The 26,651-nt window shown below is 35.6% G+C and overlaps 1 protein-coding gene across 1 annotated transcript; it reads right to left on the bottom strand.

The window, feature by feature from the left end:
- Positions 1-16,967: 16,967 nt before the first annotated feature.
- On the bottom strand, positions 16,968-26,081 carry LOC113312814 (PH, RCC1 and FYVE domains-containing protein 1-like). The gene is made up of 9 exons (XM_026561551.1): positions 25,335-26,081; positions 23,925-24,011; positions 23,281-23,370; positions 22,942-23,022; positions 22,564-22,758; positions 20,351-22,480; positions 19,710-19,856; positions 17,958-18,337; positions 16,968-17,548 (listed from the first exon to the last, which is right to left on the bottom strand). Exons 1-9 carry the CDS (start codon positions 25,401-25,403, stop codon positions 17,425-17,427), a joined length of 3,303 nt encoding a protein of 1,100 aa, XP_026417336.1. The 5' UTR covers positions 25,404-26,081; the 3' UTR covers positions 16,968-17,424.
- Between the last annotated feature and the right edge of the window lie 570 nt (positions 26,082-26,651).

Genomic DNA, 26,651 nt, shown 5'->3' with positions numbered 1-26,651 from the left:
CAATTTTGTGTTCACGGGATATTATTGAGGTGAAAATAAAAGTTAAACAGGTTTTCAATGAAATCCTTCATCAACTAGCAATTCAGTCGAAGAGATTCTTAGAAGATGCAAGTGAACTACCAAATCAATTGATGCAGTGGAAGAAGAGATACACAAAAGAAGCGAACAAGCAACTAAGAACGCCACTACGTCTTCATCACCTTCCAAATATATCAATGTAATATAAGAAGTGTTAAGCAAACAATTATGTACAAGAGAAAATGTATCTTCGCCATCGGCTGCGTCAAAATATGAAGAGAAACTCAAGGCAAAAAAACGTGGTGAAGAACAGTTTCAACTGAGGAAAATATCAAAGGATTTTGAAGAAGAGACCCAATGGATTAAAAATTATTACATTGTTAAGGATCTTTTGAAGAAAAAGAACATGATAGCATATTTGTATTGAAGTTTCTTCGGGTCCTTTCGTTAAACATATGAGCGAGTACAAGGAACCACGCCATCAGCATGAACCAGGCTACATTTGCAGAAGGACAATTCACATTAGAAATTTGTGCGTGAAGTATAATGAGTTTCTCGCTAGACACAGACGGGACAGGTTTGTGGCACAAAATGCATATACCAAATGGAGAAAGGAACAATTTATCATTTCCACGCGGCATTGATAATTGAATCTCGCACCGGGAAAAATAATAACATGTAATGTGTTCATCTTAACAATTCACTAAGATTAAATGTCTGGGTAGGGGATTACATGCTTTAATCGATTGATCAGTTGTAATTTCCTATTCTTAGTTATTAATGAACAATGGTTTAATCCAAACTTTTATTATAAAATTGATAGTATTATATTAAACAAGAACACCACACAGGTGATAAACACTTTAAAAAATTTAACGGCTATATTATTTAAAAATATTAATTTGAAAATTTAACCGTTGGTTACTCGAAATTCAAACCTTTCATTAATTCAAACAACAAATAAAGACAACACTTTTTAATTTAAAACTAGACTGGAAATTAAAACTAAACTCAATTAAAGGAGAAAACAATTTAGAGATGGATTACATCTTCATCTTCTGAATCTTCAACGTTGATTATATTCTACCTCTTCAAAATATCCTTTTGCTTGTGTCGATAATATTTTTTTTCGTTTCGACCTAACTTACTAAGATCCATACTCATTATTACATCATCTTCGTCGTAATGCATTTGTTGTTGATTCATTTGGTAAGCTTGGTGTTGGAGGTTCTGCAAATTGAGTTGTTGCCCCCATTTGATAACTCGGTTGTTGAGTAGACGCCCAAATTGTTTAGTATTGGGATTCTTGTTCCGCTTTCATTACTTCTTTCCTTAATCGTGTTTCCTTAAGATACTCCAAAATATTTGCACTTTGTTGATAGATCTTATCTTCTTCCATCTTAACCGACGAACTCTCCTCATCACCTTCTCTGAATATACCGTGCTCCCGATCCTTCTTTTGTCTTGCTTGCATTTTGGCTTTTTTGGTTCCTATAGGATGGGCATTATACTTATAATTCCAAGGAGTCTCTCCGTTGGGTAAAACTTTTGTACCGTCTTCGACAGGTACAAAGTTAGAACGATTTTCAAACAACTGACTATTTTGGGTTATAGTGAGTTCATAATTAAATCCCTGGACCTTTTCTCTAAACAATTCATAACAGGCATCAAACTTGAAAGGTAGGCCAGTTTGTATCTGAAATTGCTCCCTACCTTCTCGTGTCTGAAATATTGTGTAAGAAAAATTTAGTTAATTGCAACAAACAAACAAAAAAATTAATAAATGTACAAAACTTACCAAATCTTCATGTGACGCACCGGTTTTGTGTTGTCGATATATAGCGTTAAGAATATCGACGAATTCTCTGACATCTTTTTTTATTGCTTTCATCTTTGTTTTTAAGGCACCCAAATCTCTTTCATTAGGATTGTCGTCGCGTTGGAAAAATACTTGATAAATACGTATCGGAAATAGCGATGTTTTTTGTTGCGCACCCACAATTTCATCACAACTCACATAAATATAGGCAGTAGTAACATCAACCTCTTCCTGATGTGTAAAATTATTAACCATTTCGAATCTAACCAAAAAATATAAGAACTTGAGTAGTAGAAGATAAAGATAAAAATCAAACAAATATGGTAGATGAGAGAATTAAGAAATCAATTGGAAAAGAGATAAGAAATTAATTGATTTGGAATGATTTGAATAGAGAGTTAGAGTGGTATTTGTTAGAGAAATGCTCGATCAAACTCGCAAGCGTTGCTATCTCAAGCTTGTTTGTCAATGTTAGTGATCAAAACTATAAGTCTTGATTTCTAGTATACTTATAGTGATGTCTCAGACTAGGATATATTGTGTAGTTGAGCATTAGACTTCACGGCGTTCATCAATTGAAGACAGAGAACTATTAAGGAGAGCTTGTGGAACTTCATTAACAAAAAGTACGTGGAGACTAAAACTCATCCATCACTTGGAAAGTTTATTTCTACTCTATCTCCTATATTGAGATAAAAGTCTTATTATTATATAGTATTCAATTATACACATTTGAGATTTCGAGCGGAGTTTAACTCGCTTACATATTTCTAGAAATATGTGTTGGTAAGCTTTCGCTTCAACCAAGTTCATCTTATATTCTTGACGAAAGTCAAAAGATGATTATGTGAAAATCGCCGAAAAACATCTTACATGGTTTGTGTGATACAATCATTTGGTGTAGACTTGAATGTCTCGTTATGATTATTTCAATAACTTGAAAATTGCTTTGATGCTAATAGTTCGTGAAAACAGCTATTGTCATCCTCTAAGAATGTTTTAATGATTGAAATAGAGTTTAGAACACTTAACCATCATTGGATTATGAACATAGTATGCGCTTGCATAAATGTGATCCATGGACGGAACTATAATATGCATACCCGTATGCGTACCTGTTAGTTGAGCAATTCCGTGAGCCTAAGTACACATACTCGTACGCGTACTGGCAAGGGTTTGGGTCCGGGAATTTCTGCTGTGTTTGGAAATATGCGTACCCGTTTGCATACCGGCGAACCCAAACTCAGTCCGACTACTTTAAGTATGCGTACTCATTTGTATACTTGAGCGGTTAAAGTTCTAGAATCAGTTTGTTCATGAACTAATATATTTAAATAATAAGGAATGCATTCTAAGCAAAGCGGGGCTATAATGTTCATGAATTGATTCGAGTGAATCAAACCGATTTTGCTTCAATTGTGTTCTTGTATACTTATATGAGAATTTAGCAATTGAACAACTTTATAACTAGGTTCATTTGAGTCATTTGAACTAGTTGTGGTTAAGATGAATAAGGTTGATATGAGAGTGTTCATATAGCTAACTTTAGTTAACTAATGTTGAGCCAACCTAGTGTATACGTTTAGGTACGGTTACTCAAACCTAAATGAAGGTACATTTCATTTGTGTATAACAAGCTAAGTTCGATCTAATGGTTGAAAGATATTAGCTTGGATCTAATCAGGTTTTCATCTAACGGTGAATATTGAATGCTTTGTTATCAAGGTAACATTGATTGCAAACCCTGATTTGAAAACTATATAAAGGAGAACTCTAGCAACTGGGAAACCTAATCTCCACACCTCATATGTGATACTAGTTGCGACTAGAGTGATTCTCCTTTAACCTTAGGTTTTTCATGAAACCCTGTAAGTTAACAACTTGAAGATTTCATGGGGATTGTGAAGACAGACCCAACTATTTTTCTCTGTAGTTGTGTGTTCCAATCTTACTCTTACTATCGTGATTGAGTATTATCTTTGCTAAGATTTGCTTGAGATTTATCTCCGATATGTAAGATTAAAAGTAGTCACAAACATCTTCGTCTCATCGTTTGTGATTCCACAATATCTTGTTTTGCTTCCATACGATTAAAATTATTGCGAGGTGACTGATAATACGAGGTTGTTCTTCGGGAATATAAGACCGGTTTATCAATTGGTTCATGTTCACCTTGATTTATCAAAATACGGAACAAAAACTCATAGGTATTTCTGTGGGAGACAGATTTATCTATTCCAATAGACTTTTCTGTGTGACACAAATTTGTTTATCAAGTCTTCGACTTTGGGTCGTAGCAATTCTTGGTTGTGGGTGAGATCAGCTAAGGGAATCAAGTGCTAGAATCATGCTGGGGTTCAGATAAATAAGGAGCGCAATTGTACCTTGATCAGTGTGAGATTGATTAGGTCTCAACTACATTACAGTCCGAAGTTCATTGGTAGTAGGCTAGTATCTGTAGCGGCTTAATACAGTGTGGTGTTCAAAGCTGGACTAGGTCCCGGGGTTTTTCTGCATTTGCGGTTTCCTCGTTAACAAAATTTCTGGTGTCTGTGTTATTTCTTTTCCGCATTATATTTTGTTTTATAATAAAAATATCACAGGTTGTGCGTTAAGCTCAATTAGTTCTTGAATCCGACCTTTGGGTTGTTGATCGAATTGATTGACTCTTGGATATTGGTTTGTGATATCGTCCAAGTTATTTCTCTTATTCAATCGGGCTCGCAAATTCCTATTTTTTTGATTGCAGATTGAATTGAGAAATTGAGATATAACTCTTTGATATACTTTTCTATAGATTGAGTCTGACTGTCTAGTTGATTCTCTTGAAAGTATATTGGAGTTTGTCTATTCAGATTGTTGAACGAAATATTGGGTGTGGTTGTTAGACCCCCGCTTTTTCAATTGGTATCAGAGCAGGCAAACACATTTAAGACCTCATAAGTATGTGTTTGTAGCGATCTGAGTATGGACGATATTATCTCTGATAAACGCATCACCAGTAACAAAAGTTATGTTTCTATGAAATCTATAAAAGATAAAGATTTGTCAATCTCGAATATAGATGAACCTAGTGTCCCAACGAAACAGACTTCCATTGACAAGTATTACCCGGATTACCTTACTGACGAGTCTGACTCTGAAGTTAAAAGGGAAGCAGCCAAAGAGAGTGCAGTGATTTTAAAACTTGTTAGAATCCAAGTTGATAATGTCAACCGGTTGAAACACAAATTCAATGCTCTTGTTGGTATGGTAAATAAGCGTGATTCTATTCTAAAGGTTCTTCGAGAGGAAAACGCCTCAGTCTGCTCTTCACGAACTCTGCTTGAGGAAAAACTCAAAGAGGATGCTTTGGAAATTGAACTTCTTTTGAATAAACTCTTTTTTCAAGAATGTTCCAAAGATTCCACTGTACCAATTGCCTCTGATTTAACAGTAAAAAATTCAGTTCCATAAGCAAAATCGAAATCCCTTCCTGTTGAAAATGATGTGCTCGTGTTTTCCTCTAATCAAGGAATTTCCACATCGCATGGAAGGAAGACATCTCCCAACGATGGTGTTAAGACTGTTCGGTCTAATCACTCAGGTGATCAGAAAGTGTGTCTCTTTTGTGATTCAAAAGGACATGGTGAACAAAAGAGGAAATCTAGGTTGAATGACAATTATATTGTTCGTCTTCAACACACCTTAGATTTAATTCTCAAAGGTGTAACTGACATTCGTATGTCTAGACCAATTGGTTTTAGTACTCACCCTGTGTACCCTACCAGGAATTTCATTTCGATGTGTTCCTCAAATGTTCAACTGCGAAACGGTCTTCCTAAACCAATTCGTCCAAGAAGAACTCAAGGATCTTCTTCTATTAAAAAGGGAGATAATGTTGTTCTTGATGTGAAAAAGGTACCAGAAGAAGGAAGCAAAAATGGAGATATGGAAGACAACCTAAATCTAAGAATTGAAGGGTATAAAGAAATCATTAACAGGTTGTCAATTCCTTCTAGTCAAAATTCTTCAGGTAAGAATACATATTATGCGTCGTATTTTGTTGATAACTTTTCACATCAAAAGGGTTTTACTCCAAAGATTAGGAGAAAGAGGTTTAACCGAAAACAACGTTCATTTTATGAGCTCAAAGCTCATACTTGTGCTAATTAATCACAAGGTTGAAGTCTCACTCACAAAAATTCCTGGTTGAGTGAGATATAATCAGGTATACTTGATGGCAAAGTGTTTTATGATTCTTTAGATATTTTCTTATTGTTCCTAGCCGGATTATCATTCACAAACATGTTTGCATAAGTATGTGTTTGTGTTGACAAAAAAAAAATTTCTTTTTGATTTTTTTTGTGTGTCAAAATTTTCTACTCTTATGCTCTAAGTTTTTCTCTTGTGAAAATATAAAATTTATTGAGCTAAATTTTGTGAAATTTGTCATGTAGCAAAACATTGGTGTACAATTAGTTTTCCTGGTTTTTCTTTGTTCACCTCTTGGATATTTTCCGGCCATGGGTCAATTTTGTGTCCGTACGGGTTCCCATGTTACTTATCGCGAACCAACTTTGGAAACCCTAAACTCTGGTTCCTTGAAAAACCATTTAAATACCAAAACATGTTGCTTGAGTACGCTTACTCCAGGTCTTGTTTATCTAGAATGGCTGCTCCTCCGGGTTTTTGGGATTTGCCGGAATATTTTATTGATAACTCTATTTACTTCGAGTTCGAAGTAAAGAAGAAAAGAACCATTGTTAATGTTGACAACCTTCATCCTGGTGCATCATGCTTTTATGCATATTCTCATCAAGATCGAGAAAATGCCGAGATGGTTTCTGCTGAAGTGGTTCATGATTTTCTCAATGATCTCGAGAAAGAAAAACTAAAGCTTGGAAACTCTATGAAGGGTCTTGATATGTTACGAACTGAGTTGGAAAAGGTTAACTCTGACCTTGTTCTCATGAAATCACATGTTAAGGATCTTCTCAAGGAGGATATCTTCTCCGAAGAAGTTGTCAATGATGTCAGTCACAAGCTTGAAGGTCTTGAATTCCTTGAAGTTTCTGAACATGGTCTCTAATAGTTTTTTGTTTAGTTGTCTTTTTTTCTTTTGATTATTGTCTAGAAAACTTCTTATGAGAATTTATTCTTGTGTTTTTAAGAAGGATAACTAGGTTTTGGAATAGCCATTATTGTGAGTACATAGCTATTGCCAACGTTTTCATCTTGCAATGTTTTTAGATTTCTTTATTTAAATTCTAAGTTATTTGGAAGATGATTTTTGTAGTATTAATTGCAATTTGTTATGGGATGTGTTGTTTACGTCCATGAACCTTGACTGTCCCGTATTTGCTCAAAAGTTAACTCTATTATATGTCGGTATGAAAATATTGATAAAAGATAGAATGAACTTTTGACTACAAAAGTTAAGCCTATTATGTCATTATGCAAATATTAATGGAAGATAGGATGAACTTTTGTTTACAAAGATTAAGTCTATTGTATGTCATTGTGCAAATAGTGATGAAAAATAGAATGAATCTTTGATTATTCCGTAGTATTGGTCTTTCCCTGATCCACATCTTTGCGTATGTACTGTGTTGTTTCGTAAGTTCTCTTATGTTGAGCATGACCAGTTGAATTGATCATTTTCCTTGTGGTTAATACAATTGAGATTTTTGGATACAAATTCATGTTTCATGTGACTTGTTAATGTCCAAAGAAATCCTTATTTTCTTGTAAAAGTAAGGTCGCTTTTGTTGTTCTTTCGGGAATGACATTTGAACTTGTGCTTAATTGCCAAATCTTTGTGGGGAGTGCGGCTGTGGAATATTGTAGGAGTTTTCTTGTATCTTTATAAACTCCTTGATGAATACACTAAGTTTCAACTATGTGAAATCATCTAAACAAGTTAATATGTTGTTCTCTTTTGTTCATGAAGTATCTCTATGAGAATTTCATGAGGATCCTACTAGTTTTCGTACATTTGCCAATTTATATTGACAAAAGAGGGAGTAGTTTTCATTGTGAGATGAAGTATTGACTAAGGGGGAGTGATACATATCATCATAGTATTATTGTTAAAGTTGTGATACAATTGGACTTTGATGTTGTGTAATAATACTATGACACTGTATAACAATGATTGAGAGCAACCGTTTTCTCATTGTTATAGCTACGGATCTTCAAAAACTATGATGCTGAGTTGAACACATTTAGAATCATTGGAGTACCTGGAAGTGACGAAGATTTCGAGTAATGTTGAAGAACCAAGGAGATCAAGCATTTGGATGAGAAGCTATAAAGTTTATTTATTTTGTAATCCATATGTATTGATAGTTTTGTCACTAAAATTGACAAAGGGGGAGATTGTTAGAGCACTGCTCGGTCAAACTCGCAAGCGTTGCTATCTCAAGCTTGTTTGTCAATGTTAGTGATCAAAAATATAAGTCTTGATTTCTAGTCTACTTATAGTGATGTCTCGGAGTAGGATAGATTGTGTAGTTGAGCATTAGACTTCACGACGTTCATCAATTGAAGACGAATAACTACTAATGAGAGCTTGTGGAACTTCATCAACAAAAGTTATGTGGAGACTAAAACTCATCTATCACTTGGAAAGTCTATTTCTACTCTATCTCCTACAGTCGAACCTCAATAAATGAATGTTCTCGGGACCAAGAAAAAATATTCGTTTAGCGGGGTTATTTATTTATCGATAAATGAATATCTTATTCATTTATCGATAAACGAATATTTATTCATTTAGACAATATTTTCTTAATTAAGAAGTTAGATTGTATAGGAGAAAATGTACAAGTATACCAAAAAATGGTCAATTAGAAGAAGGAATACAAGGATTAACTGGTGTCATTTCTAATTTATGTTATAGAAATGTGATGGACGTTGAACATCTTTTGAACTATCGTAACGAGAATGATGCAGTTATGGAGTCTCCAACAGACGAAGAAATTATTGAGTCGATAATGAATAATGAGAATGATCCTGAACCAGACGATAGTAGCGTCGTACCAAATGTGTCATCTAAAGATGCTTTTCAAGCGATGGTCACTTTAAAAAATTACTTGCTACAACACGAGCAAAATATTCCAGCAATTGTGCAAGCAATGCATACATTAAGGATATGGTGCATTTTGATTTGGGTGGAAGAACAAGACAATCAACCATAGATAAAATTTTTTGAGTTCATTCCTACATATATTTTTATGTAAAATTTTCTAATTATGTATTGTGGTTTATTTTTATATATTTTTTTTATATATAATTCAGTGATTATTCGTTCATATTTCTATAGGGCCTTTAAGGATCCAATTTTTTTTATTCATTAATGCATTAAGCGAGGTTATTCATTTATCACCTTGGCCCAAGTCGGGACCGGAACAAATTATTCATTTGGCGAGGTTATTCATTTATCGAACATTTGTTTATCGAGGTTCGACTGTATATTGAGACAAAGTCGTATTACTATATAGTATTCGATTATACACATTTGAGCTTTCGAGCTGAGTTTAACTCGCTTACATATTTCTCGAAATATGTGTTGGTAAGCTTTCGTTTTCAACCAAGTTCATCTTATATTCTTGACGAAAGTCAAAAGATGATCATGTGAAAATCGCCGAGTAATATCTTACATGGTTTGTGTGATACAATCATTTGGTGTAGACTTGGAATGTTTTGTTATGATTATTTCAATAACTTGAAAATTGCTTTGATGCTAATAGTTCGTGAAAACGGTTATTGTCGTCCTCTAAGAATGTTTCAACGATTGAAATAGAGTTTAGAACACTTAACCATCATTGGATTATGAACATAGTATGCGTGCTTTCATAAATGTGATCCATGACCGGAACTATAGTATGCATACCCGTATGCGTACCTGTTAGTTGAGAAATTCCGTGAACCTAAGTACACATACCCGTACGCGTACTGGCGAAGGGTTTGGGTCCGGGAATTTCTGCTGCGTTTGGAAGTATGCGTACCCGTTTGCATACTAGCGAACCCAAACTCAGTCCGGCTACTTTAAGTATGTGTACCCATTTGCATACTTGAGTGGTTAAAGTTCTAGAATCGGTTTGTTCATGAACTAATTCTCTATATAAAAACAAAGTTTTTTCGAGCGATGTGGTTAACCGGAGCTTCTGGTTGATTCTGTCCCCACCAATATTTTCTTTTGGTAACATTAACTTTTGAACGAGGAAAACATTTATATACCCCACATTATATATATTCATGCTGTAAATAAAATAATTTTTTTACCAAAAATAGATAAATCTTAAAAAGTTTCATATTGTTGCCAAAAATACATCTTACATGATATATCGACATCAGAATTAAACAAAAATACATCAATAAATTAAAATTAAATGAAAATCACATCAAAGGTTTCTGTAATTCATCAAGATTTCATCACAATATTAATTAAATAATTTTAAAATAATTAAAAAAATGTCCATTGTCCAGTTACACTTCTTCTAATTAAATTAATCTTAATTACACTTCCAAATGACTAGTTATTGAATAAATCTTAATTGCTTAATTGCATCATAGTTACAATTACAATTTCAATGAAGATTAAAAGAACTTTGATCAATTTAGATCAACAAAATATTTTAAATCAAAATACATAGAGTTATGATTACTTACCTGTAGATCAAAGCATGATATCCTTTTCCAAAAAAAAAGCAAAATCGTTCAATCCTGTCCAACATTGAAAATACAAAATTGTTAAAATCTTGGGTTAATTGAGCATGATATTAAGTAAAATATTGTGAACGAGAGAACATAAAACGTGGTAGAAAATGCAACACAGAACATTGAATGAGTTTCAATAATAATTTTCTTGAGATTGTTCATTCCATAAAAAGAGAAGAAAAAAAAAACCAAAGACGCAAGTTCTACATAGGATACTTTATATCTTTTGGACGAAAATGTTGCTCCAAATAGATGCGACTATCCAAAAACATAGTTGCCATCCAAAATGATAAAAATAGTGTAAATGTTAAGATATTCATTGATTTATTTCCCAAATAAAAATGGTGTAAATTTTAAGAGATACTTATTGATATTATTTCCCAAATAAAGTTTGTTTTCTAAGGCAATTTTAGGCTTGGTGGCTCATTATATAAAGCGTTCGAGCAAAGGCCAAATCCCGTTGTTTGCATGTCACTTTTCTATTTTGTTGAAGTTTTTTTTTCCTGTGATTGTCTGTAATCATTCTATTTGTTTGTTTGTTTTGCGTGTACTAATAATGATGTAATCAGTTTGTGATAATGGATGTTGCAATAAGAGAGGTCATACGCATAACAGTTAATATCCGTTGTTTTGGAGATCTGTGGTGATAATAATAAACTCACACGAGGTATATTAGTTAAACCATGTTTTTTGGTGTATTTTTTGATAATTTTGTTTTGTAGAATTTTTTGATTGTTTTGTTTCGCGACCTTGCTTGCAGTTGGTGATATCTCTCCTCTGAAAATTAATGAGGCGATAAAATAGATTTGGTTCCCTTTAATGTTGGTAAACACTAAACGAACTAAATAAGAAGGTCGCACTACATGGGTGAGGTGATAAACTTAATTTTTTATTGTCTTTTTTTTCTAGGTTTTTTTTTTTCTGTTACTCTCTGTTCTAATACGTTGCGCTTCAGTTATAGCATGTCAACTATTTGTGTTTGTGTTTATGTTTTATTGTGCTTGAGTAACTTGGTGTGCCTTTTTGATTTTGTTTCGGAGTCGAATCAGCTGACTGTTGATATATATGGCTCATGCAAGATTGAGAAGCAATTGAAACCAGATACAAACAAATGTAAGTTATGATGTGTGATTGGATAATCCCGGAATATTTCCGCATTGAAAAATATCTGATAGCATGGAGAACATGGTAATTATCTCTCTCTCTTTCAAATCTTGGTATTTGTTTCAATGGTGTGACTGGATATTTTTAAGTTTGATACATATAAAGACAACAAAGTCATCTGAACACCAAGATATTACATGTGCCATCTCAACCAATGAAACAAAATAAATATTAAAGCAATTGAAGTGCTGAGTTTTAGTTGATTTTATTACTTTGGTTTAGTTTTTTTACTTTGAGGAAAATATTTTGATCGGGTCTATTGCATAGTATCTAGAGGATTTCATGGTGAAGAAGGGTATTCTTACCGATCTAAGACCAATCCATAAAGGAACAATTAGAATAATTAGGCTTCAGTAGAAAAAATTATGATCCATGCAGTGGGTTTAGTAATACGTTCGAAGTGTATCCATAGTGTCAATCCTAACCATAAGCATCAATGACAACGAGATTTTAAGTATAGAGCATTTGTGTGCTAAAGTATGCTGACAAGGTCCGACTACGTAATAGCAACTGCTGCTGTCATTGAACTTGCTCCTGCCATGATTTTCCGAGTTGTCCCTATCTTTTATATATGTTCTTATTACAACAACTATTGCCGAGCCCATTTTTCAATTGAGACTTCGTTTAGTTTGATTGATTTGAAAGGGTTTCCTCAATTGGGACTTCGTTTAATTTGACACAAAACTCTTACCTACTTTTTCAGCAGTTAATAGCTTGGAATGGATCACGGAAGGGATCACTTCGGTATTTGATGTCATGGCACAAGAAATAGTCGTGAAGAGTTCTCTGGGTTGTTATCCGGAGGAAAAGATACTTAAAATGAAACAAGTGCGATCATTTGCATACACATACTCGTTTAACTACCTAGATGAAACAAGTGCTCTTGAAGATGTTTGTATCAGACAATTACTCCTTTTATTTCAATTTTTCTTTTTGATGCCATCTATCAGATTGTTTCCATTCCAAAAGTAGGTTTCATATGTATCTGCCAGGGATTATTATTTCAAAAATAGATTTTTTTATGGGGTTTTCTTACCGTCCACTAATGCCTTTTTTTCTCAGAGACACTCCTAAAAAAGGAAAAAAAAAACTGGAAATGAACTGACGCTGACATGATTAGGCTTTACTATATAGTATTTGTAAGAATCCCTAAATTTTGTTACAATCATGATACCCTAGAGATATTAATATGATTGCAAAGTACATGGTTAATTGGTTATACTGTCGACTGCAATAATTCTGTTTTTTTCCCTAAATTTTGTTACAATCAGGATACCCTGGAGATATTAATATGACTGCAAAGTACATGGTTAACTGGTTATACTGTCGCCTGCAACAATTCTGCTTTGTTCGTTGCAAAGGGTACAAGGAGATGTACAAGGAGAACAAGAGCACTGTTGTATGGTTGTTTTATTCGACTGGAATTAGTGCTCCTTTCACCCTGTGTTGTACGTGAATTATCGTTGCATGAACTGAAGAAGCAAAGCCTTCCACGTTCTACTGTGAGATAGAATTATTTTTTATCTTATGTTTAATACTATTTGAATTCAAGATAAATAACTAATAGAGAGAACAAATACATGCCGCTATCTCAAAAAGTCAGTTGAAAATTGAGAGGCGAAAAATATAATATCCATGACGGGTTTTCCGGCTTCAATTTTGAACAAGAGGTAGAGGGGTATTGCTAGAAATATAACATGCATCATTGTGGTCCTAAAAGATGACAAAAGATTGCATTAGTTTAATTTTACTAATTGAGGAAGATGTTTCACTGCACTTTGCACTTAAATTCTTATAACCATCCCTCTGTTTTGTTCCCACTTAATTTTCTCTATATTATCCAAATTTACCATGTTTGTTTGTTGATCTTCACGTAGAAATACTAGGTGTGTAAAAAAGGAAAACCAAAAGTAGACTATTATAATATCGAAAAAAAATACTATGTTTGTTGATCTTCACGTAAAAATACTAGGTGTGTAAAAAAGGAAAACCAAAAGAAGACTATTATGATATCGAAAAAAAAAACTATTAAAGAAAAATCATTGTTCATACCCGTTTTATCTTAGTAAAATTCCAGCAAATCATATAACGTAACTGAGATAGGGTATGAAAAATTCAAACTCATTTAACCGTGAGTATCCCCTATTTTTAAGAGTATCCCCCAATTGTGCCTTCATTATAAGGTTTGAAGAACTTTTAACTGTTTCTATCATCGATCCTTTCTATGAGTTTATTGACTATTAGTCGAACTCTTAAAAATGTTTTTAAATTCTAATAAAACTAATTTTAACACATAACTAATTCTAATAAAACTAATTTTAACACATGAACTCTTTAATGGAACTCTTGAAGCCAGAAATAGGCCCATGCATAGCACTGGCGATAAACTAGTACATTTAAATAATAAGGAATGCATTCTATGCAAACCGTGGCCATAATGTTCATGAATTGATTCGAGTGAATCAAACCGATTTTGCTTCGATTGTGTTCTTGTATACTTCTATGAGAATATAACAATTGAACAACTCTATAACTAGGTTCATTTGAGTCATTTGAACTAGTTGTGGTTAAGATGAATAAGGTTGATATGAGAGTGTTCATATAGCTAACTTTGGTTAACTACTGTTGAGCCAACCTATGTACACGTTTAGGTACGGTTACTCAAACCTAAATGAAGGTACATTTCATTTGTGTATAACAAGCTAAGTTCGATCTAACGGTTGAAAGATATTAGCTTGGATCTAATCAGGTTTTCATCTAACGGTGAATATTGAATGCTTTGTTACCAAGGTAACATTGACTACAAATCCTGATTTGAAAAATATATAAAGGAGAACTCTAGCAACTGGGAAACCTAATACCCACACCTCCAGTGTGATATTAGTTGCGACTAGAGTCGATTCTCCTTTAACCTTAGGTTTTTCACGAAACGTTGTAGGTTAACGACTTTAAGACTTCATTGGGATTGTGAAGCCAGACCCAACTATTTTTCTCTGTAGTTGCGTGTTCTGATCTTACTTTTACTATCGTGATTGAGTATTATCTTTGCTAAGATTTGCTTGAGATTTATCTCCGATAGGTAAGATTAAAAGTAGTCACAAACATTTCCGTCTCATCGTTTGTGATTCCACAATATCTTGTTTCGCTTCCAAACGATTACGATTATTGTGAGGTGATTGATAATACTAGGCTGTTCTTCGGGAATATAAGTCCGGTATATCAATTGGTTCCTGTGCACCTTGATTTATCAAAAGACGGAACAAAAATCATAGGTATTTCTGTGGTAGACAGATTTATCTATTCCAAGACTTTTCTGTGTGAGACAGATTTGTTTATCAAGTTTTCGACTTTGGGTCGTAGCAACTCTTGGTTGTGGGTGAGATCAGCTAAGGGAATCAAGTGCGTAGAATCCTGTTGGGGTTCAGAGAGGTAAGGAGCGCAACTGTACCTTTATCAGTGCGAGATTGATTAGGGCTCAACTACATTCCAGTCTGAAGTTCATTGGTAGTAGGCTAGTGTCTGTAGCGGCTTAATATAGTGTGGTGTTCAAAGCCGGACTAGGTCCCAGGGTTTTTCTGCATTTGCGGTTTCCTCGTTAACAAAATTTCTGGTGTCTGTGTTATTTCTTTTCCGCATTATATTTTGTTATATAATAGAAATATCACAGGTTGTGCGTTAAGTTCAATCAGTTTTTGAATCTGATCTTTGGGTTGTTGATCGAATTGATTGACACTTGGATATTGGTTTGTGATACCTTCCAAGTTATTTCTCTTATTCAATCGGACTCGCAAACTCCTATTTGTTTGATTGCAGATTGTATTGAGAAATTGAGATATAACTCTTTGATATACTTTTCTATAGATTGTGTCTGACTGTCTAGTTGATTATCTTGAAAGTATATTGGAGTTTGTCTCTTCAGATTGCCGAACGAAATATTGGGTGTGATTGTTAGACCCCCGCTTTTCAGTATTTATAGAGGATTTTTGAGAAGTTTTTGAAAATATGACCGTTGCGATCCGACGGTGGAGAGGATAGAGCCGTTATGAATGATGGACGGTTAGGATGGGGTGTGAGAGAGGTGTAAAGAAAAAAGGCCAAACAAATAAATTTACGGATATGGAAACTCAGTTACCGTCAAATGTGTTACGGATACTCAATTTCCGTATCAATTGCCATACGGATACTAAGTTTCCGTAAAGCGGAGATTTTGACGGGAACCAAGTATCCGTCTCATTTCCTTTCCCTACTACCCGAATCTAGTAGGAAAGGTAAGGAATTTCCCTACATTTGTAGGGATATGGGAGACCATAATGTTTGTCAATTTGGATTTTTCCCTACAAATGAGGAATAGGGAAGGGAAATGGGGTACCATAGTGCTTGGCCCTACTCTAATGATCTTGGTTTGAAATCTTATATATATGGCTCTCAGTCTTCAATTTTCTCCTAGGCATACACGAACTTCCCTAACATGTTACAATGCCAGCTTCTATCAACCCCGGGATTAGAACATGGGCGTTCACTACAGTCCTGATAGGCTGGACAACCTAATTTGAGATGGATCAAGATCAACACGGATGACATGTCATTTGCAGGGGTACGTCTGTTTAACACCCTGATAACGGTAGGACCTGGGAGTCACCAATACCTTGACAGCCGAATGTTGGGCCATGCTCATACTGTCTATGACAGCAAAAGATCAAGGTTGGCCAAAAGTTTAACTTGAAACCGACTCAGAAACCTCCTTCGATTCTTAACTTCAGACTCCGAACCGTGCCTTGGTACATTTCGGGTATGGTCTCGGAAACCAAGCTAATAACGGGTCAAATCACCTAACGCATCATCACGCACATCTACATGGCATGTAATCAAGTCGCGGACGAACTGGCGAACCTTGCAACGGCCAGTTGGGGAGAGTTGGGGAGCCTTTCAACCTTGATTTGACAATCCCATCTTGCATCATCTTGCATCAATCAAATTGCAACGGATACTCCTAGGATAAGATCAGTTTTAATACAATCTCATGCTTTAAAAAAAATAAGAAAAAATTGGTTAACTTCAAAAAGAATTCCTCCCCACAGAAGCGAAATATGTGGAAAAACTAGTTCAGCCAAAAGATTCCTACCAAATTGCTAATGTGGGTATATGAAAGTCCAATTGGAGGAGAATAGACAGACAAACAGAGTTTTTTTTTTAGAGAGATTGAGTACATTAGATAAGGCTGTAGAGAAGAAAGATATAATCCCTTCTCAGCATCAAAAAGAGATTCAAGACAAAGATGTGAACAATCATCAATTAAAATCATCCGAGTTTTTAAGAAGAAAAATAATCGAGATTGGCAAGGGGAAAATTAGAGAGAAGAGAAAAAAGGTACCTCTCATCGAGCATTTGCTTGAGAATTTACAAGGAAGCTGCAATGAACGAAAAGCAGAGTAACCTACTAAGAATTTACAATCCTCACACCCTCAACCCACTCCACACTTTTCTACACACTTTAGCATACTTTTGTTATGCAGAGAAAAAGGGAAAAAAAAAATATTAGCAACAATTAATCCTCTATTTTTCTTCTCTTATATTGACCAGTGCTTATTTGCTTACTCTTCCCACCTTTGTATTATAAGATGAAAGCGATTACCATTTTGAATGGACCAGCATGGATTTCCCATGATGTAGAAACTGAACTCTGGATTTACCCTCTTTTGCTTTTTACATGTGGCGAAGGGCTAAGTCTCACTTCCGATGCCAATGCTAGACTTGTCTACCATGCGGACGTTGTATTGCTCATACACCCTGGCTCGATTCTCTGCCCACCATTGTTCGGCTTGTTTCTCACTAAACCGCCTCCGACTGCATTCAAATATTATTAGTTATAAAAACATATTGCTGATAATTTGCATCTACACAAATAAACTGTCATCTCAGCTAGTGCTATAAAACAGGAGAAACAAGAAAGCTTTGTTTTGTTTCAGGTGGATACATCAGTGTAGCCAGGACAAAAGTGAACCAAAACAGATTCCTGGTTCGGCTTCATATTTCAGTATCAGAATAGGAACTACCACGTAAGCAGTTGCGGCTCTTGGTAATCAGTTTACCTTACATACCACCTTCTGACAATTTTGAGTATATCGGGACCAGAAAGAACTAGAAAGTCCATCACTAAATAAGTTCTAGTTACGATTTTTAATAATCTGGTATCAGGACGAGTGCCACAGATGGAAGTAAGAACTAGGAACATACGAGAATAAATATGGTGTACCTGAAGCGGACTCGCTTAAGGTCTTTGACACCCCCTGGTAAAGATGTAAGCGTAATGTACACACCGGCCTCGTCTTGCTCAACCCACTCTGTCTCTTGGCTGACCTCTCCTTCAGCTGTTCTGGTCCCATTCCTAGTAGCTTCAGAGGGACCCAGTCTGTTGTGATTTGAATTGCGTGTACTGGTTGTTGGCCCACTTGAAAGAACCAAGTTGTTCAATCCATTTGAATCTAGTTCATGGATAGTCACAGGGCTGCTTAGTCGATCAAGTGTTGCAGCAGACATATCACTAGAGATAGGAGTAGAACAAATGGAACCAATGGTTGGTGATTTAGGATTCCGCATTGCTCCGATAGGCAACCTCTCAGCCATGTCCTTCAACTGAAAAGCAATCGAATAGTAAGAGAAAGGTATCAGTAATCAGAATAAGTAGATACTTATACATCAAAAAGAACGCCAAAGGGGAGCGCCGGCGATGCCTTTAGGGGCACCCAGGCCAAGGCGTCAGTGATCTGGGCGCCCACACTGGTATTTATTTTATTTAAAAAAAGAAAAAAATTCAAATATTTTCCAAATCTTTGCCGTTTAGATTATGTAACTTCTTTGCCGTTTAAATTATGTAACTTATAGCAGATAACACTCTGAAACCCTAACCTAGATACATATGTATATGCATATACAATAAATTTAGTAGATTCAAATCATTTTTGTACATAATACATATTAGTAGATGGAAATCATCTACTTCTCATAGTCCTCTGTTTACCTAGTATTCTAGAGGCTACAGAATAAGATAATACTAGTAGTTTTTGTTAATTATTTCTGTATGGCATTCCTACAATACACATATAAATACTTATGTGACTAGTCTAGTTATAAGCTGATTTTACACCGGACACCGAGCCATACAACTCTGGCCTAAAAACACTAGTCCATCGTCTCTCAACAATTTTAACCTTTTGCTACTAAGGACAAAAACTGTCACAAGGCCATTATGTACCACAAAATTGCAAACTATATAGCTAGTTTAATATACGACTACTCTGCTTTGGATTGGTACAGAAAAAGAATTATCATATCTTCAAAGCATGAAAATTGCTAGACCCGATTTCTTCATAGTAACAGCATAAGGATTTAGTCATTTTTACAAGTTTTACTTGCTGCTCACTGAGACCAAGTTAAAATCAACTTCTTTAATGGGATTAACCAATAAAGTTCCACTCTCTACAGGTAAAAAGAAATCTGGCATTGGGCAAGCCATAAAACAACCACTCTCAACACCTCCACTAAATAATAGGCAATTCCTGTTAATATTTTTCTTTTTTGAGCTACATTAACAGAAATTAGATTAAGGTATCAAGTAACTGATGCTGTTCTTATTACTGACAAACCTCATTATCTAAGTTACCAACCTCCTGTAAGAAACCTAGTCTCACAGCAGTCTAAGATTATTGTCGTCTCTAATAGTGCTGTTTTTATTCACAACAAAAAAAAGATGACCGCAAAATTATGAAACCAAAGTTAAAACAGAAGTAAAATGCTATAACAAGATAACTGTATTTTAAGGGTACACGTAAAACATATTTGCAACAAATCATAACCCCATGACAATCCGTAACGAACACGGAAACTGACGAACAAATTTAGTAATACTCCACAAGCAATAAACAAGAAGACCATAAGATAAAAATAGTCCGTATAAATTAGAGAGTAAGAAATGCTGTCAACAAGAATAGCATAATTTTCATCTTACCTGGGCAGTAAGCGACTTAATCACTTCCTTGGCTGCTTTGCATTTTGCAGTTTCTTCCCCTGCAATTGCTATTGCTTCCTTCAGCTGCTTTGTTGTTCTTTCGAGCTCAACTTCTTGAAGTTGCGCTTTATGAGTTAGAGATTCCACCTGCAAAGTAAGGTTGGTCAGCTGCACTGCATATATACTGCCTACCATCTGCGCACCATTTTTGACCAGTGTTGACCTATCAAAGAATGAGATCCTATATACACCATGAATGAGAGTCCAGTAGGCTGCAGGTATACAATCTCAGCTTTTAAAATATCACTTTAAAGGTGGTCTGAATAAGGGTAGGAATATCATTCTCTACAAATAACAGCCACCGTCATGCAAGGAATAACGTTTGCGTATGGGTTCTCTACATGCATGACCAGGTGCCTCAAGGATGACAATTTTCTACCCATCGCGTTTCTTAACTGTCCCATGTACAAGCGAAACAAAAAGAGAAAATTTATTAAGTAGATAGCAAACAGAAAAATCTTAATGCTTCTTTATCAGCAATGACACCCAGCATTCGTTTGCAAATTGAAGAGAGCACGCAACTCAAATAAAGTGAATAAAGTCTCCAAATATATAACTTCGTTAAAAGAAATCTTATATACCTGTGCTCTTAATTGCAGGATCTCCTGGCTCAAGCTATCATTTGTTCTTTTAGGATCATTCACAACAATTTTTGGAGAAGTCAATCCTCCAAGAGTTGGTGTAGGTGTTGTTGAACGAGGTGGACTTGCCCTTCTTGATATGGGTGATGTTGCGCGTGATGCAATTCTCGACCCAGGAACAGAAGCTGAGAAAAATTTCTTAGATGACCCAAAAACAGGATTCAATGATTTAGATATATTAAGTGCTCCCCACTGAGAGCTTCCATTTGAAATAGGTGAAACACGACTACTATTAAATTCTAATTTCTTGTTTCTTTTGGAAGATCTGGTTTCTACTTGCTTAAAGGATTCCATTGAAGAAAATCTATTAAGCTGCACGTGAGATCGATTGTCTAGCTTTTCATCCTTCTCAACCACTTCTGTTAGACTACTCATACTTCCTCTTCTATTAACAGATAAGTGAGATGAAGAATCTGTTTCTATGGATTTCCTTAGTTTACCGAAGCAATTATCACAAACACGGTATGGCTTGTTTGGATTTGGTGCCATCGAAGCCTTGAGAGATTTTTTATTGCTGCATGAATGGCAGAAAACAAGCCCACAGTTATAGCAATTATGTCGTTTCCTTTTGAAATTGAACGGAAGACGGCAGCCAGAGCACATAGATTGATCAACACCAGACACCCACTTATGAAGACAGACAGCTGCAGTAAAATTAGAGCCACAAGCAATACTCTTGACCTGTTTGTCTTTCAAAGCTTCAACCAATGATGGGGAGTTCTTATCTTCTGTATCCCCGTGACCTAATCTACCATTGGCTCCTTTTCCCCAAGTATAAACTTCAGTTCTTGATGTCAAAACTGCAACATGATAAGCACCTGAAGCTATCTCCTCCGCAAAATTCTTCAGAAGCTTTCCTTCCACACGAGTAGGGAGCTTCCCATCAGCTTGGGGATTTCCTAGCTGGCCATAAACTGGACTACCCATAGTATAGACATGGCCAGCAGTTGTAAGAGAAACTGTCATGCTGTGCCCACAGGCTACTTGACAAAAGTTGGGCTCCACCAGTGCAGCAACACAAGTAGGCACAAGCTTTGATTCCTTATCACCATGACCAAGTCGACCTTTATCACCATCTCCCCAGGTAAACAGCTTTCCTGAAGAGCAGTTGCTAGAACTGGAACTTCCTACCATAACTTCTACAACTGCAGCAGTGTGCCAAACACCACAAGCAGCTCGTACGGTCCGGAGCCCCTTCAGGGATTCCACTTCCCTAGGTTTTGATACACTTTTCCGATCTCCGTGGCCCAGAACACCAAATGTTCCATCCCCAAATGTAAATAATTGCCCAGCGGAAGTTACAACAGCTGTATGCCAAGGTCCACAAGCAATGGATGAAACATGTATACCCTCTAAAGGTCCATTAAGTCTTTTCGGAACCCAGTGACTCACTTCATTCCCGTGTCCTAGAAGCCCAAAGTTGTAAGTACCGTCCCCCCATGTATACAGATCCCCAGAGAGTGTTACTGCACAAGTATGGAATTCTCCACAAGCTACAAGTTCGATATTTGTATTGCCAAGAGAATCAATAAGCTTCGGGTGTGACACATCAGAATCAACACCGTGTCCTAGCCTGCCACCTGATTCCTCCCCCCAAGAAAAAATCTCCCCTTGCTTAGTTACTAAAGCCGCATGTCGTCCACCACAAGCTATGTTCTGCACATCAAGCACCACCGTAGACTCCAAAGCTTTAGGTAGAAGTGAATCCATTTTAATACCTGAACTTCCACCTCTATAAAGGCTACCACCAAGGACACCATCTCCGGTACCCTCGCCCCAAATGAAAACATCCCCTAAAGCCTCCCCATCATCATGACCCGAACCTTGGCTTGATGAGCTGACAGCACTGGAAAGGCTTACTCGAAAAGCATCCATTGCATTGACTTTCATGTGACCATTCATGCTATCTGAGCCTGATGACAGTGAATGGGCCGACGTACTGGCGGAATCTGCGGGAAAAAATCCCCTAGGAGGTGCAGCATATAATACCACATCTGAATATGCCTTATCTAGGCCGTTTTTAGGAGGGCTCCCATAAGGACTGTGTAGACGAAGAGGATCTCCACCGTCCTGGATAAACATATAGGAGGACTATCATAATTAATACTCTTAACTAACTAGAGTCAGACGGAGTGGATAAAATAACCACAAACCTTTTGTAAGTCTCCACCGCTACCAAACGGGGAACTCAAAGGGGAACTTCTTCGGGTGTATGTTCTAGGACTATTTGCTTCAGATGAAAATCCTTCACTTCTGGATTCTGTCCTCCACTTCCGGTGATGTCCACGAGAGATCAATGCTTTTAGACCAACAAACCAAACTTCAGCTTCATCTTTATCCTTGCAAATCTGGTGCCAGAAGAGCAAAGGTGACAAATGATTAAAAAATATAAATAATAATACTATAAAAAAATTGGATAGATGACCAAAAAACTATTCTTGCTCAAAGCAGCTGATGTGGTACTTTTGAGGCTAAGTGCACTGACTTTTAAACAAGTAATATGAGGTGACAGGCTAAGGAGTAATACATACCAAATCGAGTGACCTGTCATTATATATAAGAGAAAATGACTGGTATTCTTTCTCAGGCCGAGGATACCTCTGAAAAATTGCCTACAGAAATTAAACAAGCATATGATCAGACTTTGGATATCACACGAAGGAGGGAAACAAGCTAAAGATTTGACGATCTACACTTATACCGGGTCTGTATATGAAACTGAAGTGCACCCATACTACTAACCAAGAGAGCTCTTTTCTGTGAAATTAATTGGCTCAGTCTGAGACTCTCAGACATCACATTGCATGAATTCCCAAATTGCAAATAAAAGATGTAAAAAAATTGGGGTGATCATGACTTGAAATGCTTACTGTGCGTTGCCCAGGTACAATTCTAGATACATGGCTGAGTCTAAGTTGTTTCTCCTCTTTCCCGGAGAACCACAATAGAACAGATTCGTCCTGAAATAAAGGATGTGTCAGGGCATCTTACAAAAGTACTTAGTTTTATCAGGATTACCCTGCACAGAAATTATAGTCATCGACAACCCAAAAATATACAATGAGTCTTAGAGATATCATACACCAACATGCCACGTGTTAAATTATTGAGACTCGGAACGTTTTGGACAAAACAAACCTCGATAGCTTTCACCAAGCAGAACAAGCTTCGAGATCATCTTTGGATGATAAACACATAAGACTTACATAAAGTTAGAGGAACAAATTACTAGAACAAGTAATTTCATATTGCATGACATACACACTCGTCTCATGTGTTCAGAAATGCACAAGACACTCATATGGAAGCATAATACCTAGTATGTAGGTACAGCAAATAATGGTAAATGATACACAAAGACGATTACTTCAAATTCAAAATGCTCAACAAAATCTGCTCTACCAGCTATCATAGTCAACCATATTAGAACAGCTTAGACATTGCTTTGTGAAAGATCTCTTTGTGAAAGATCTAACTGAAGAAAATGTATATCTTAAAATGATGCGAAACTTACATTTGCCAATCTGAAGGGACAGAACTTTGGTTTCCCTCGACGTCCATACTTGAGCAAATATGCTCCTTTCTTCAGAGCAGTGATGGCCTAAGGTAAGAACAAGTCAATAAGTACAATTAAACTCATATTTGCTTATACTACTAGTTCAAATAGAAGTAATAAAAGCATGAGAACAGAAATTCACAATAAAAATAATAGAAAGGCCATGCAGATGCCGGAGTTGAAAATGATAAATCAACTAATACTATGAAAAAAGGGTCTTTTAAAAACCAAACACAGATATTCTTTTCTTTTGACAAGTGATGTTTAAAGATTGTCCAAAACAAGAATTTTCTCAATATCACGAACAGCTGAGAGGAACATTGTAAATAATTTCACTAAGAAGAACAATCAACCTTCAAATCATTATGTTATTATGGCCACGGCTTTGTAGGCGGACAAAAAAAATAATACCATAAAAACAAAAGATAAATTAAAAGGAAAGAACTCTGCAAGTTTCTATAGCAAAAGCATTGAGGAAAAAAGAAGAGAAAAATGTCCTTGATGGTTAGGTCCCTCATTGAATGATCTGGCAAGTCTATCACGAGTCCTGGTGCTTTTTTAGCATTTCTGACCATAAATTCCAAGTATACTACTACGATTTCGATTTTGCTCAGAACTCACTTATTTGCAGCGACAGATTTTGATGTTTTTGTCACAGTGTCATCAACTGTCAACAGTTACATGGAGCGCTTCTCTTGCATGAAACTCGTTAGATGATTTCTAATTTGATGGTGACCAACCTATTGCTGCTTGGATATCAAAAGACTTCTAACACAGTAGAACAACATTACATCGGAGCTACAAGATTCACTAAACCTGTTCCTATGAACTCTGAAATATACTTAAGCACTTTGCTACAAAGTATAGGCTAACTTATTTCCTTCACTTGATGCCTGTTATAAGTTATAACAAGGAAAAACATATTTCAAGCTTTTAAGAGAACGGTTATACATAATAATACTCTCCAAGGTTTCTGAATTGTACAGTAATCATTTGTCTGAATACCTGATGTCTAAGATGTGAAAGATATACATTAAGCTCTACAATTAGGGCACCTTATGATCAAATCACTGTTTCAGTAGTTTAATCCTATCATTTCTATATCCTGCACTCACTTTCTCCATCTGAAACTAGCTCAAATAAGTCCTTCTTAATGAAAACAAGCTTCTATCTTAAGGAGGATATCATATCTAGGAGAATTTTAAACTTAGGACTACATTTCATTAATACAAACAAAAAGTTGTCCATCTATCTCTAGAAACGTCTAAATCCTTAACCAACAAATCAAAAACCAGGTTTAATCAATCTTTTCAATCGATCTTAACATTAAAGTAACTAAAGAATTAAATAAATTAAGGAATTAATTACCTGCTCAATGTCTCTTTCTACAGGACCAGCCCTAGCAGGATCCGTAGTCATCCTCTCTGCTCTCGACATCAGAAAATGACTTTACCTAACAATTTCTTACACTCTAATTGAATCAAATCATTAACCATACTCAAAATAAAACCCTGCCATTCATACGCCCATCCAACAACTCCAAAATCCATCCAAATTCACAAAATGTACTCAAAAGAACTCCCAGTTTATCATCAAAAATCGAAACAATCATCACTGATTCATCAAAATATTCAGTCAATCCATATACTCCCTCTCTCACTGATTAATCAGTCAAACTACTAAAAACAACACTTCTCTCGAAATCCTGAAAAAATCCAACTCCAACCAAATTATTTGTTGCAGACAAAACTTCTTTGAAATCTTCCTCCAGAGAGTGAAAATGCCAATAAGATAAAAGAAAAAAACCTTATTAGGTTTTCGAAGAGAGATTCTCACTCAAAGTATGTGAAAAAAAAGACCTCACTATTTTCAAGCTCGAGATTATCTGTCTTTTAGAGAAAAAATCGGAGACGAAAACAGTATAAATGTGCGGAAATCGAGGGGAAAATATAACTAGAAAAGATCAGATATTATTGTTAGTTTCAGAGCTAATTTTGCAACTTACACAGCCCAAAGAATTTCTATAAGAGAGAGAGATCTTTCACTGGTCGATCCAATAGAGAGAGAGAAAAAAAAAATCAGTCAAAATTATTAATTAAAAAAAAAACAATAAAGGTATAAAACCCTGTTTTTCTCTTAAGCCAAGAACCTCAGAATATTAAAAAGAAAAATGAAAAATTAGAAAGTAACATGAACAAAATTAAAAAGGTACATAGTTTGGGATAATTACCTAAACACCACTAGCATCACTTTTTATTGTTCTTCCACAAGTGTGTATAAGGTGATTTCCCCCCGCACATGATTGAGACAACACGTGTGTATTATGATGGAAATAGTGGTCACGAAAAATCTTTTTCGGAAAAGCTGGGAGGAGGAGATGTGGCTTTTTCCTCTTTACCGGTAAGCACTGGCGCGACCCATGAATTTAGCCCTACCATCTCTTTGATTCAGTCTGTATGGGTTGACTGAAAATGCTAACAACAGTATTTGCTCTAAATAAACGTTATTCCTTTAACTGATTTTGTTTTGTTTTTTTGGATTGATTGATAATATGTCTTAACCGCAAAAAATTATGTCGGGTTAGAGGAAAAGATTTGTTTGATGTAATTATGGCTAATCATTATTTTCGAGTAACATTTATAGGTAATCTATACAAGAATTTTCTCATAGAGTTTAAGAAGCGAT

This window comes from Papaver somniferum, chromosome 9 (genome assembly GCF_003573695.1).
Source record: "Papaver somniferum cultivar HN1 chromosome 9, ASM357369v1, whole genome shotgun sequence".
Taxonomy (NCBI): domain Eukaryota; kingdom Viridiplantae; phylum Streptophyta; class Magnoliopsida; order Ranunculales; family Papaveraceae; genus Papaver; species Papaver somniferum.
The sequence above is the reverse complement of the archived record's forward strand: the minus strand, read 5'-3'. Positions and strand labels throughout refer to the sequence as shown.

Bases quoted from the DNA above. Each gene is read 5' to 3' on its own strand.
- LOC113312814 (XM_026561551.1), bottom strand. From the start codon at position 25,403: ATGTCGAGAGCAGAGAGGATGACTACGGATCCTGCTAGGGCTGGTCCT. The intron at 23,371-23,924 runs GTAAGTTTCGCA...CCTTTATTTCAG, and splicing joins GTCCCTTCAGATTGGCAAAT to GACGAATCTGTTCTATTGTG. The intron at 17,549-17,957 runs GTACACCATATT...ATTTGAATGCAG, and splicing joins CTTAAGCGAGTCCGCTTCAG to TCGGAGGCGGTTTAGTGAGA.